The 13,649-nt window shown below is 44.1% G+C and overlaps 6 protein-coding genes across 6 annotated transcripts; 4 read left to right on the top strand and 2 right to left on the bottom strand.

Annotated features, from left to right (window-relative positions):
- Window positions 1-613: 613 nt before the first annotated feature.
- F5J12DRAFT_779988 (uncharacterized protein) lies at window positions 614-1,821 on the bottom strand (the record flags this gene model as incomplete). The annotated part of the gene is made up of 4 exons (XM_051742446.1): window positions 614-690; window positions 832-866; window positions 973-1,485; window positions 1,538-1,821. 4 exons carry the CDS (start codon window positions 1,819-1,821, stop codon window positions 614-616), a joined length of 909 nt encoding a protein of 302 aa, XP_051603314.1.
- A 1,299-nt stretch (window positions 1,822-3,120) lies between these two features.
- F5J12DRAFT_714311 (uncharacterized protein) lies at window positions 3,121-3,856 on the top strand (the record flags this gene model as incomplete). Its single annotated transcript, XM_051740884.1, has 2 exons — window positions 3,121-3,372; window positions 3,422-3,856. The coding sequence occupies 2 exons, from the start codon at window positions 3,121-3,123 to the stop codon at window positions 3,854-3,856; spliced, it is 687 nt and encodes a 228-aa protein (XP_051603313.1).
- Window positions 3,857-3,922: 66 nt separating this feature from the next.
- On the top strand, window positions 3,923-5,763 carry F5J12DRAFT_779986 (uncharacterized protein; the record flags this gene model as incomplete). Its single annotated transcript, XM_051742445.1, has 9 exons — window positions 3,923-4,043; window positions 4,074-4,273; window positions 4,325-4,396; window positions 4,429-4,816; window positions 4,920-5,024; window positions 5,076-5,162; window positions 5,455-5,519; window positions 5,567-5,686; window positions 5,737-5,763. 9 exons carry the CDS (start codon window positions 3,923-3,925, stop codon window positions 5,761-5,763), a joined length of 1,185 nt encoding a protein of 394 aa, XP_051603312.1.
- A 390-nt stretch (window positions 5,764-6,153) lies between these two features.
- F5J12DRAFT_714621 (uncharacterized protein) lies at window positions 6,154-6,468 on the top strand (the record flags this gene model as incomplete). The annotated part of the gene is made up of 1 exon (XM_051740901.1): window positions 6,154-6,468. A coding segment is annotated over one exon (315 nt), but the record flags the coding sequence as incomplete, so codon positions are not given.
- An 80-nt stretch (window positions 6,469-6,548) lies between these two features.
- F5J12DRAFT_705360 (uncharacterized protein) lies at window positions 6,549-6,773 on the top strand (the record flags this gene model as incomplete). The annotated part of the gene is made up of 1 exon (XM_051740559.1): window positions 6,549-6,773. A coding segment is annotated over one exon (225 nt), but the record flags the coding sequence as incomplete, so codon positions are not given.
- A 496-nt stretch (window positions 6,774-7,269) lies between these two features.
- Window positions 7,270-9,529, bottom strand: F5J12DRAFT_888789 (uncharacterized protein; the record flags this gene model as incomplete). Its single annotated transcript, XM_051747284.1, has 5 exons — window positions 7,270-8,009; window positions 8,062-8,403; window positions 8,455-8,647; window positions 8,715-8,838; window positions 9,150-9,529. The coding sequence occupies 5 exons, from the start codon at window positions 9,527-9,529 to the stop codon at window positions 7,270-7,272; spliced, it is 1,779 nt and encodes a 592-aa protein (XP_051603309.1).
- Between the last annotated feature and the right edge of the window lie 4,120 nt (window positions 9,530-13,649).

Genomic DNA, 13,649 nt, shown 5'->3' with positions numbered 1-13,649 from the left:
TGTTGTGTGGAGTTGGCCGAAAATGGTGTTTTTCTCTGATATCCCTCATTTTTGCTCGTGTTTTCACTTGCAACAAAGTTCTGGAGTTTGAATATGCAGTAGTTACACTCTGAAATGATTATCATTCTCACATCAAAGACCACTGTCCCTCAGGGATTTTTCCTTCTTCGCATGTGATTTTGCTGCTGGCAGACTGGCCAAAACAGATGGCACAGGTATTGACTTGATGCGAGGCATAAATCCATCCAGAATTACCAAGAAGACATGGCATAGGGTCACCAGTGGGTGTGTCTACTTACTAGGCAAAGGATCATGTTTCAAAGTCCACTGGGGAGTGCCTGCATCAAATGAAAATGTCAGGGGTCATTTTTGCGCCATTTTCATCAAGGACATCAAAAATGAGGTCGAAAACAGCCATCAAAAATGAACTGTGAATTCCCCTAGTGGGATGGACTCCACACATGTGCATGGTACACACAAAAAAAAGTGCAAGGTAACTAAGAGTTGGAAAAACATGCATCTATGTATGGCATAAAATCTGCATGTTTATTTTTTGCAGTTGCATCGCCACATCACTGCATCTGTTCAGCCATGATACCTATATGCCATGGCCTCACCACTGCATCCAATCAGCCATGTCACCCATATGTTGTGGCCTCACTGCCTCACTGCCATGCCTGTTATTTTTAACTGTACCACCATGTAATTGTATTATTGTATATAGTACAACTTAGTTGTGCTTCGAAATTGGCTTATGAGCCAGGCCAAGATAACTTTGACTTAAATGAAGTCTTGTCAATTTATATGATGTGCCACCACATTTCTACATACAATTACAAGAAGTAACAAATGATACATGACGAGACCTACATAGGTATAATGCTCTGGACAAGACAATCTCTAACATGGGTAATGAATCGGTGGGAGTGGGCAAGTGGTTTATTTATGTGCATTATATTTGAAAACATATACCTCTTGCAATCTTCACTGACACAGCCAAACTGCAATTTCCTGAAGAGATCAATAGCATCATCAAAACTGTATGGGCTCCTTCCATTGAGGAGGAGTTGCCCCATGCCATTCCACCACACTGCACCCCAGTCTTCTTCACACCCCTTATGATCCTGACAGCGAGCAGCATGTATGATAGGGGGGGCCTCCACAGCAACTGTGCAGACATACTCATCCAGGAGGGACCTGACATAAATGTAGGTGATGTAAGTTTCCATCCCCATCCAGCAACAGTGAATCTTCTTGATCTTCGTCAGAGGGAGGTTGCAGAGCCTCATAAAACCTCTTTTGAAGAGTGCCTGAATCTTGTACTCAATGCCCAGATAAATGAGTTCAGAAGGATGGAAGGAATATGATTTCTCAATGATGCAGGAAGTAATGAAGCTGAGTAGGCATGCACTGCATTGGAACTTGTGGATAAACTCCAGGAGGTTCTTGAGGTCATCTGCAGAATATTTAGCAGGTGGGCAGGGACTTTAGTAGGTGAAATCAGTACATGCATCAGAGCAGAAACTCATAGACTTACCATGTGAACTTGATCTTGAGGCACAAGTCAGAAATTTCTGTAGTGAGAAATCCATCCTTCACAATAATTGGGTTCTGATCAGCATGCCCCTCCATATCCTTGTCCTCTAGCACAAATTTGCCAAGTGAAAAGAGGTCAGAAAAGAAGGCTGACTCGTTCACCAAGATGTTGTGGTTGAGTTTGTAAAGGAAATTTTTGACCAGGATAATGTATGTGCCATTTTCAAAATAAAAGTTGGGATGGCAGGTGGCCATCACAGTTGCTGGTGCTGAAGGACTAGTCATGATTAGGGCAAAACACTGGAAGGGTTAGGCCTAGAAAATTGTGCATCAAAATTATGTCAGTTATTTGTTTGGCTGTATGTGGGTTTAGGTTTCATGTGTCCAGACCTATGTATGTACTCTGTTATCGATGGCAACTTCGCTCCCAAGTGCCATCCCTCAGCTACCTGCGAGCACCACACCATGGCCACCCGATCTCCTCACCACTTTTGACTCGCTATCCAAAATTTACCAGTGTGCTCTCCATGCCTGGACTCAAGAGGATGATGACCCGGTTTGCTTAGACTGCCACCTTGGCTTTCTGGAAGGCAATGCAATGCATCTCCTTACTGCAATTGAAGAAGACCATCTAGGATCTGATCTGTCTGACTGGCTCTCACTGGTGGCCGAGTCAATTGGAAGACTGCATGCAGCACTTACATGTTATTGAGACAGCATGAGGACTCAGTGAGTACATTTGAATAAATGGTCGCTGACACTAACAGTCTGTCATGCCAACTCATGATTAGTGTTGATAACACTGTAGAGATCCTAGAGCCTGTGATGGAAATTCACACCGGCTTATGAGGATGACCAAGGAAAGTCATTAACATTGGCATTCTCAAGGAGGCCATTTCAACTTCAAGGCAAATCCACACCACCAAGCTTGCGCATGTCCTTGGAATCCACAGAAACACCTTATGTTCTTACATGAAGTCTCACAGCATCAAATGAAGATACATGAAGATCACAGATATGGAGCTTGATAAGCTTGTTACTGCATTCAAGAAGAGATGGCCCAAGTCCAGCCTTCACTATATCATGGGGTTTATGCGAGCACAGGGGATCCATGTGCAACATCACCATGTAATTCAGTTGCTTCGAAGGATCGATCGACTAGGTCAAGCTTTATGAGACTGCTGCATGAAAATGAGATGCAAGTATCACATCAAATGGCCAAATGTGCTGTGGCACATCAACAGCCAACACAAGCTGATCTGGTGGGGAATTGTCATCCATGGGTTTATCAATGGCTTTTGCTGCACAGTATGTCTATCTCCTTCTCAAGTTTGTCACATTTGTTGATTCACTCATAGGTTACTGCAATTCATGCTAGCGACAACAACCAGTCATCGAATGTCCTTTGCTTATTCAAACACACTACTCAACAATATGGAATACCTTCTCATGTACATGGAGACTGTGGTGGTGAGAACATTGATGTTGCGACATACATGATCATGAAGAATGGCCACCACTGTGGCTCATTTATCTGGGGAACGTGAGTTTTACATTATTTTTGTATTCATCATTGCTGATCATATGGATAGTTCAACTCGGAATTGTTGCATTGAGTGCTTATGGGTCAAAGTTGGATCCCAATTTGCCAGATGCTGGCATGCTTTTTTTGCACAGCTTGAACATGTTCATATGCTCAATATTGAAAACCCATCACATATCTGGTTACTCCACACACTGTTCCTTGAAGATATCAATCATGACTGCCAGGTGTTTCAGGAGGAGTGGAACTGCCACCCAATGGGTGGTGCAGGTACTAACAACAAGAGTCCATTGGTAAATCTCAAATTTTATTAGTTTATACTCTTCATCTCATGAAATACAGGATATGCATCTGCTTGGTCAGATTCAATTTGGAATCTACCAAGAGCATGAAGATTGTGAAGGATGTAACCTTGCCAATGATGAAGTAATGGAGACAGCTGATGCGATTGCACACCAACAGCAAGTTCACATTAAACATGAGGCTGTGCATATACTGTCTCTTTGGCACCCTTTTCAGAATGATGAAGAAGAACTAACCTTCTTCAGGGGTCTTCAACAGGTAGTCATGCAGGACATCATGCTGGAAAATTTCGGGTTGACAGCAACAGAGTGGGACTCTGACACATACCCATTGATTGAGACTATACACATTGGGCACCACACACAAAAAGAGGTAGATATTTCATTGGCTGATGCGATTTGGTATTCCCGGGCATGCCTATGGTGCCAGGTGTTGTCTACATTATCATTCTACTTAATGAGCCATGGCTCATGATTTGTATAAATACATCTGAATTTTACTGCAGTAACACCAACTGCATTCACCCCATCCTCACTTAGCATGTCAAGTGCATCAACCTGGACAAACCTCTGCCAGGGTGGAGGTGGTCAATGCGATTGCGAGTGCTTTAGGCCTAAGGCAGATGACCCCACTCATTGCTGGGAATGTTCACATGGGTTCAGTAAGCACCTGCATGCTGACAATTCCCCAGCTGTCAATGCCCCAGCCATCACCCAATCACAGCCTGCTGTATGTGGCTCATCAAATGTGGCAAAAATATTTGAAGGACATACTTCAAGACATCTCACTGGCACTTCTCAACTGAATCCCTGCCAGGAGGTGCTGGAAACTAAATCTTCAAAGCTGAAGCTGCTTTCAACATTATGGATGACTGCTTCTAACAAATGCAAGGTAGGCATTTGTAGTGCCTTGGGACTGCTTGGGCTGACATTTTTATTCCAGCCTTCTCAACAGCAAACCAGTGGTCAGACATTCCATGTCAGCTCTGTCATGATCATTACATGCGGAATAGATGTATTTTTTCTTTTTAAATTTTTATTGCACAGACTCTTACTTCGCAAATTGAAATACAGGCAAATGGCCAGTTAATGAAGGACCCGATCTTGCTGCAGATGACTGTGGAGAAGAGACTGTTCATCCAACACTTGGAAAACCATGGATGCTATCTCCAACAAATGATTGAAGTTAACTCTTCTTGGTCACATGAAGATGTTACAGCTCAGCTGTGTTCATGGTTCCTGAATGTTTTTCAATATTTTGACTGTCATCACAAGAAAGCCAATATGAGGTCCCAAACCCAACCTGACTGGCAGCTTCTTGTTCCCACTAATGGCAGACTCAAACTCTCTATGGCTGTTCGACCAAATGGTATTGTTCTCACCCATTTCAAAGGACGTCAGAAGTCTGGCATTGCTGATAGTAACCTGTGGTTCTGTATGTGGCTAAAATATTACAACTTTGGCCATCCTTATTTTTTGGACAGTCACTTGAAATCCTGTCCCCAATCATATTTTTGACAAGTGGAAGGTTGGATCAGATGTAATGGGAACTGATGAAGAGGCTATGAGTGAGAGTGACGATGAGGTGGTTGAGCTATTGAGTTCCATTGCTGACCTCAAAATCACTATGGTGACTGGGACTGGTAAGTTAAGTACTGTTGTTTTTACCATCAAAATCAACTTTTTTTTTCTAGGCAAGAGGTTGCATTCTATTAATGTCTTATCCTCCACTGAGGCTATGGACTCCAATAGGCAGTCCTTCTGCAAGAAATGCAAAGGCTGTATGTTTGTATTTAGTTGACTTACAGTAACATACTAATCACACAATATCTGCACTAAGTAAATGCTGATGCCCAACCTGCTTGGCCTCATCAGCCTGGGGGGTCCATTTCTGGCCCTGTTGAAGTGAAAGATTTCTTATCTGACAGCGATGACAATGCCCCATCTCTGCCAAATCCATGGTTTGTGCAATTTGAACAGACAACAACAGTGAAGGATGGAGATATTTCTGACATTGATTTGTGATACTTGCATTTTTTTCACTTGCTACTTATCACTCCCTAATGTCCATAGTACTGTCTGAATCTGAATTGTTTTGCCAGCAGTTGTGCCAGCCTATATTGAGAATATCTACACAAGTGTGACTAATAGTGAAGTTGTAGCATGCCACTCTCAGCCCTTATAGTCTTGTAATATTGAACTACCAGCCACACATACCAAGCTGCCCCCCTTGCTCCATCGCAAGCAAGGGTGGCAAGGAATGTTCCAAGCATGTTCGCACACACCAGCACCATTCATGAAGAAGGTATGTGGCTTTTGCACTTGCAATATCATGATTTTTTTACACTTGAGCAGCCAAAGAAGAACTTGGTCAATCTATGATGGACAATATATCTCTTTGACACTTTTATCAGTTTATTTGATCTCCCTGGTCCACAGAACATGTCAGGCAGATCCAACTTGCTGGACCAATTCTGCATTAACTTCACCAATGAATGACTGCACTGTTTCATTCAACAATGGCTGTTTGAGTCCCACATCAATGAATACCAATCAGAAGGCATATCTAAATATGTCCCCCTCATTCCTTACTTTGACAACTCTGAATGCATCCAACTCCTCTGGAATGAATCTGGTGGCCTTATTCACATCATGGATGACCAAGCTCACTGATCCCACAAAAAGATGGATCACACCATGGCCAACACCTTTGCCAAGTGATGGGGAAACCATTCTTCCTTTAAACTAGGAGGTGGGTCTGGTTTCCCAACATTCACCATTTGCCATTTCAATGACCCGGTGACATATTCCTCAGAGGCATTTTTAGAGTGCAACCTCAATGCTCTTAACCCCAATTTTGTGGCTCTTCTTTGCGGCATGGTGGCTGTTGCTGGCCTCAGGGATGGTGCTGAAGGGGCAGGGTCCATCAATCCCTTCATCAAAGGTCTCTTCTCAGGGAAAGCCACTGCCACACAGGCCCATCCCAAGAGTGAGGACATGATCATTGTGGCCCAACAACCTGTCAAACCCATGTGTGCTCCTTCCACCTGCCTGAAGAATACCATTCATTGTATGCCACTGGCATGACTCCTCCCATCATTGAAGAAGAACATGAGGACGAGGATGTCACTACTTCCCAGAACACAGGTACTCCATGCATCACAGGTGAGTTCTGTGTTGCCCTTGATACACTCTTCAATACGTTGGGAGACACACACAATTGGTTCATGTTCTGTATCAACCTGAACAACTCCCAACTCCCAAACCAGCTGGAAGGATGGTCAGTCAAGGGTCAGGTATGCAGCTCAGGGTTGGTTGAGATTGTGAAGAGGAATGCATGTATGTTTGAGGTTGGTATGACTCTGGATGAATTTTGTCAGAGGTACAGGGATCTGATGACCAAGGTACAGCCCAATATTTCACCATGGACCATCACCCACAATGGAGTCCACTCACAGTTCGTGCAGTGTGGTGCTTGGTGATGTGTTGGGCCCACAAGAGCCCCTGCCTGTGCACATATGCCTTACCATATGTGGTAACCAAACTGACCCTGGGATTTTCCAGAGAACCCCACATACCAGACATGGTGGCACAGCATGTAAGTTTTCCTGATTATTGGGACTTATCGCCAATGAAAACTGTGTAGGATTGGGTGGGATGTGAGCTGCCCTGGTTGGATTTGGGTGAGATAGGATACTTGCCAACAATTTGATATTGTTACACATTATATTGCCATAAGCCTAATGGTGTCCAGGAATACAATGATGTCTTTGCACTCTGTTTTTACTGCACTAAGATTTACTGTACATAATAACTGTGTGGGGAATGCTAACTGTCAACCAGAATTATAGATATCAATCCTGGAAAGAACCGTTTCCAGATGTCAGCTCACAGGACCAACAGGACAGATGTGATGCCTACCTTATCCAAGGATTGTACATACAATATATCATGCCCAACTTCATTTGTGGGTATTATGGCAGATGTGAAGTAGCACACTACATCTGCGCTAGTTATCAGCAATGCATCGGGAAGAGTACTTGTGGAGACACAATATATTCCTGCATCTGGGAAGGCCATGTATACATTGGCAAGTGCCAACTCTTCTGATAATCCAGCATATCGAGCCACAATAAAGAACATCTGTGCTGCCTTCTGCCCACTAGTTGTCGTTCTTGCATGGTAGAAAATGCACTGAATTATTCCTGCTGCAAGCCCACCGTCGATCTGGAAGATGATGCAGCTGTTTGGGGGGGACTTGGATTCCACTGAAAAGGACTCTCCATGCCAACTAATGGACTGGCGAGGATAGGCATAGGGCCTAACACCTTTAGTCACATCATAGTCACTTGTATGTCTCAAGAGCCATTCATTGAGGAGGTGGTAGTCATCTTTATGCAACAGTTTGAGATCCAATTCGCTGCCATTTGCACCCTGTGCCACTTCATCCAGTGATCCATCAAATGACAACATATCATTGAACAAAGTTCCCTGCATATTTGTCTGAAAGATATGATCGAAGTCGAGAAGCAGACTCATTGCCTCAGGAGGCATGGACTTGGAAGATAACAAAGCCCATAAATGTTGGCCCATACAGAAGTGGTGCAGCATGGTCTGCTCCATTTCACCTATCATGTGGATATAGTCTTATAACCCAATAAAATCGTATTGTGTGCTTACCATGTTTTCCATTAGTTGGGATCTTCTGAAGCATGCCATTATACCTCTCAAATGGAAAGCACCTCCAGGCATGAACTGGACCAAAATCCTGAAGGAGTTCTACAAGATGAAGGCAAATGTGATGGGCAGGTGCAAGGCAAAGACCTGGATAGAGGTCCAGTAATGTCTGCAAGTACCACTTCATGTAGAATTTGTACTTGGATATGTGGTCAGACATCATGGTATGCATCATAGCTAACCTGGTTGCTGAGACTAAGTCCATGAAGTTGGCGAACATCTTGTACTCGACAGAATGTGGATCTTTTGTCCCCCAGAGGTGTCCAAGGGTGAACAGGAGGTTAACTGTGAACAGAGTTCAATATTGATCAGCAGACAGTTTTCCATTCCGAGCACTCCTGACTCCCCATGGCACAGGGGCAATCCAGGAAGGGAGAGACAAGCGATCCATATGCTCCCAAATGGAGGCTAGGGTGGTATGACTGAGTACTCTCGTCTTCTTAGCTTTCCTTTGTTGCTGGCACTTGCTTGCCTTCAGTGCATGAGTCTCCACCAAATTACCATTGTCCACAATGCCTGTCTTTTTCCACTGGGACCATCCAACAACAAAATACTGTGAGTGCACTGTTCATGAGGATGAGGTGTTGCAGACATACCCAATCATCCAACTTCAGAGCCAATTCGAGCTTAGAAAGTCCATCATAAGATGGATGATCACTTGTTTCATGGGCACCTTCACTCCTGCCAAGCTTCGCAACACAAAGCGCAACTAGAGAAGCCCTATGAAGTCAACATAGCGCTTTCGTGCCTGTCATGGTCCCCAACACTGCTAGTGCTTCCTCATGTCCATTATCACCTGGGATCTCCATTTCAGGTTGAACACAATCTGTAGAATGGTTGGGCTGCCCTCATGAAGTGTCCGCTTTCCAGTTTCCCAACTCAGCTGGATTTGTGGCCTCTATATGCTTGCACTATCCATCACAACAACATAATAAGTTAATCAGTTTGCAGACAAGCAATTCAAATAGGAGGAGCATACAAGGTCATTTACCAGCTCCTCTTTTACTCATGCAGTGTAGTAAGCGACTCACTCTTCTGCATCTAATAGCCTCCCAGATACAAATGGAGCTGGAAGTTTCAGGGAACACAAGAACACTAGCAAGGCTTTCTTGAGACACATCAAGGTTGAGTGACTGGGAGCTTTGAGCAGTACATTCAAGGCCTTTTCTCTCTCACCTTCCAGCAGATTGAGAGCACAGCATATCACATGGTCATCATCATTGTCATCAGTCAGGCCCCCTGGCATGTGCACAGGGGGCACATGGTGAACTGAACTTGACCCTGGGGGAATGGCATTAGGTGCTAGCAGAAGATCAGCAGATGGTAAATCATTTGATTCACCAGTAGTTGCAGCAGGTGTGCTAGAGTCAGAAGTCACATGGGGAAAATCTGGTTCTTTGTTCCAGTCCATCTGGTTTCTCTGCAAAAGAAATCATATTCAAAAAGATTCAAGAAAGAGTGCACAAACCGGACTCATGAATCTCATAAGTCATTTAATGAGCTTGCCTTTCTTGCCACTGAAACAGATTTGAAGCTCCCAACACATGAAGCGAAGCACAGGCTTGCTCAACTTGCACAGGGCCTTGACAGTCCCAGATCAGAGAATGTGAAGACCACTTTGAACTTGATCATATGATGGAGGCTGGTTCATTATGAGTTTGTCATATGTTGCTATGAGACCATCATCAAGCTGGTCATCCATTCCCCACACTTCACAGCAGTGCTTCTGAATGAGGACAAGCAGAAAAGTGTGCATCGAGTTGAGGAGAACAAACTTTAGAGGATCCCAGTATGGTAGTCAGAGGAGTTCTGACCATCATATGCCATACTCTTCATAAAGCATGCAATGGGCAGTTTCTGAAGGTGCATCCCTCCATTGTTGTGCAATAGATAAGTGTTCTTCTTGGGTCAAGTGTGGCCAGGTTGATTCATCGAAATTCTCTATGTCTTGCAGCTTCATATGGCAATAGGAGCAGCAATTAGTAGATGTGTAGGAGGCATATCCAGCCATCTGACGAGCAGCAGGGAGATCACAAATGAGTGGTACAAGTGCACATCGGACTGTGTGACCTGTGGGATGACAGGTTGTTCTGGAGAATTGGATCCCATCATGCCACACAGTAAGAAGATCATCTACCAATGGCCAAAGAAGATGGTTAATTTGGTGGAGGGAGGGTTCATATGGTCCTGGGATGATCCCAGCAAGGAACATGTTCTCGGCTTTGTAGTGGATCTCCAGAGGAAGGTTAAGGATGGGGATTCTCCATGCCATGTTGGGGATTCTCCATGGCCCACTGGGGATTCTCCATGACATATTGGAGATTCTCCATGACCCCCTGGGGATTCTCCATGTCAAGGGTGAGGATTCTCCATGCCAAGGGTGGGGTTTTGTGATGAAAGCAACTTCATTTAAGTCACACAGGCATAGTCTGTTCTTGTAGGAGTAAGTCTTACAGTCACTCAGGAAGAACTGGACAAAAGTCTCTGTTTGAGGTAGACTGGGGAGCAAGTACATCAGTAACTATGGTTTATATATGTTCAGAGTGTGGTGGGAGACAAACAAGTACCTAAAAAGGGAGGTATAAAGGAAGAGAAAGAAAAGGGGACATAAAACATTAATATTCTGAGGCATTAATGGTCATGTAAGATCATGAATTGTTACATTTGCCCTCCTGACCTTCGACAAGAAGGTTAAATCATTTAGTTCATTACCACACTATCCATTGGAGTAGCAGCTGTGTAGATCATAAGTATAATCACAGAGAAAATGAGGATGATAGTCCAACCTGTGGATGGACCAGTGGTCTCTGAGCTGGTAGGGGTATTCTGAGATCTGTTGATGGTAGAGTTGATCTCTAGGTTCTGTAACATGGCATCGACATTTGCTGAGTAGTTATTGAACTTGTGGAAGGGGTTGCAAGGATTATTGGACAAGAAAGATGCATTGGGCTGAGCTGGGGTCTGAGAGACATCTTCAAAGGGTTGATTGCAGAAATTGCAAGAATGGTTCTTGAAGAAGGTAGTTCTTCCTTGCTTGGGATGACCATGGTTTTTGCACCCTCCACCTTGACCCCTGGGTGCATAGGGGTTGTGTTGACAGTGCCTTGGATTACCATGAGACACATTGGAGTTGTGGTATCTGCAGCAAAATGGTTGAAGATTACCTGAGTTAGGTATCCAGCTTGATTGTTACCATGTCAAGTTGAATTTCTCTTGGGCTTCACTGTTTGAGCTTGCCTGAATGCAGGAGGAAGGGGGTATCATAGATACAGATCAGGATCATCTGCATGAAGGACACAGAAGTTAACATAACTGGGTGGAACAACATCTCATTTGATGTCAAACAAGCCATCACAGATGGCTGTAGCAGTGATGCAGAAATGTTCTAGTTTGAGTGGCATGAAGTGCATGTTTGATTGTGGGGTGCTGGTTGACTGGGTATTCATAGTTCACTTTTTAAATGTTCTTGGGCTCCTCCTGGGGGTGGTCCTTGAGGCCAAGGAGTAATCAGTGGACAGAGCTGGCAGAGTTGCCCAGCTGTTGCTCATGGTGATGTTGTTGATGATGTCTAGTGCTTCACAACAGGCAGCACGATCAAGTGTGGATATAGTGAGTAGAGGTAGCTCTTGTGGAGTGTGGTCACTCTGGTTCCTGGGTGCAAGGTTATCAGCACTAGGTACATTCAGTGCTTCTAGGTATTGGGTGAACACTTCAAGGTGTGAGACCTCATGGAATGGGAGCCAAGCCTTGTCACCACTTGAGTATTCTACCTGAAAGAGGGCATCTCTCCCCCTTCCATGGTGATCTGTAATCCACTTGACTGAGAGGTGTTTGGTTTTCCCAAGGCTGATTATTTGAGGGAGTTGTTGCCTGGGGAAGTGTTGATCATCATTAGGGACATGCAGATGTAACAGGCTGGCATGAAAGGTGGGGTGCATGCTGTGCTGTTTGAGGTCATTTGGCAAATCAAGCAGGAATGTGTTGTTCCAGTAGTCATCTAAGATCTTATAGGGGCTGATAAACTTAGGTGTGAGTTTTCGAGCATGCCCTTTAGGTAATGCTATGTTGGCTGTAGATAGGTATACTAAGTCACCTTTAACAAATGGCATGTCCCTATGTTTCCATTTGCCATAGTAGTTTGTTTTATACACACAGCAATAATTGAATCATGGGCTTGCATAATGGCATTTTTCATGGACTGGGCAAATATTCTTACACTGGGGAATCCTGAGTTGGTTTCCCAGATCATGGATCTTGGTGACTGCCTGTAGTTTAGCATAAATGGGGTAAACCTGGTAGTTTCTGACTGAGCCAAGTTCATTGCAAATTCAATTGCTGGTAGTTTCAATGCCCAGTCTTTCTGGTTTGGGGATATGCATGCATGTAGCATCTGAGTGAAGGTGTGGTTGGCCTGCTCAGTGATTCCATCAGTCTGTGGATGAAAGCTTGATGACATTCTTAGTTCAGTGCCTGTCAGCTCATTTAGTTTATTCCAGAATGTACTCATAAATAGTGAGTCTCAGTCACTGATGATATTCCAAGGCATTCCATGGTGCTTGTACACTCTGTCAAACATTACCTTGGCAATGTCTTTGGCATGGTAAGTCTGTTTCATAGGGACAAGGTGTACCATGACAGTTAGGTAATCAATTATGACAAGTGTCATATCAAAGGTTCCATTGAGTGTACATGATTCCAGCAAAGGGCTGACAAAGTCAATTCCAATGGTTTCCCAGGGGTAGGTAGGGACATCTAGCATCTCCAATAGTCCATAGCTGGGATGATCACTGGACTTAGAGGTCTGACATAGTGTACAGGATTTACAGAATTCATCTACATCAGAATTGATACCCTTCCACCATATGTTGTCTTGCAGGTAGTTGGTGGTTTTCCCTGGCCCAAGGTGTGCTAAGATTGAATGTGTGTGTGAGATCAAGATCTTGCATAAGTGGCAGGAACCTATGCTTATATCAGGAATACAAAGAATTTGCTGTCCTTTGTCTTTCAGGTAAATCAGACTGTTGTCTACTTCAAAATTTTTGTAGTTCTTAGGGTTTTTAACAATGTCAATAAAGAATTTATCCTTATGGTATTGATGGTGTATGTCCTCACATATGTCTAAGTCTGACTCTGCCATGGTGACTAACTCAGGCAATGAGGTTGGTACCTGTTCACTGGGTGTGTCAGCCATAATGTCATTGCCTGGACTGTTGTCAACATGTGTCATAGGTATTTTTGTCTTGGCAGGTGTCTTGGGTACTGTTGGCACATCAGGTGATATGTCAGGCTTTGGCATACTCCTGCCCTCCAGTGATCATGTTGGGTCACCAGGTAACTTCAGGATCACTCGCTTCACATTAGGGAATGCTTCCTGTGCACTAGACTGACACCTTGTTGCTTCCAGGAAGATGGGTGAGCCCATGTACAGTGGGGTGGTAATCAAGTTCAGTAGCAGCATTGAAGGTGCATGCTCCTCTTCAGCACTGACATATTCTGAGGCTGATTGTACCATCCCCTTAGGTTCATCTGAG

The sequence above is a fragment of the Pisolithus orientalis genome (genome assembly GCF_024613125.1).
Source record: "Pisolithus orientalis strain OTSU chromosome Unknown F5J12scaffold_4, whole genome shotgun sequence".
NCBI lineage: Eukaryota > Fungi > Basidiomycota > Agaricomycetes > Boletales > Pisolithaceae > Pisolithus > Pisolithus orientalis.
This window is presented reverse-complemented; position numbering and strand designations above follow the sequence as displayed.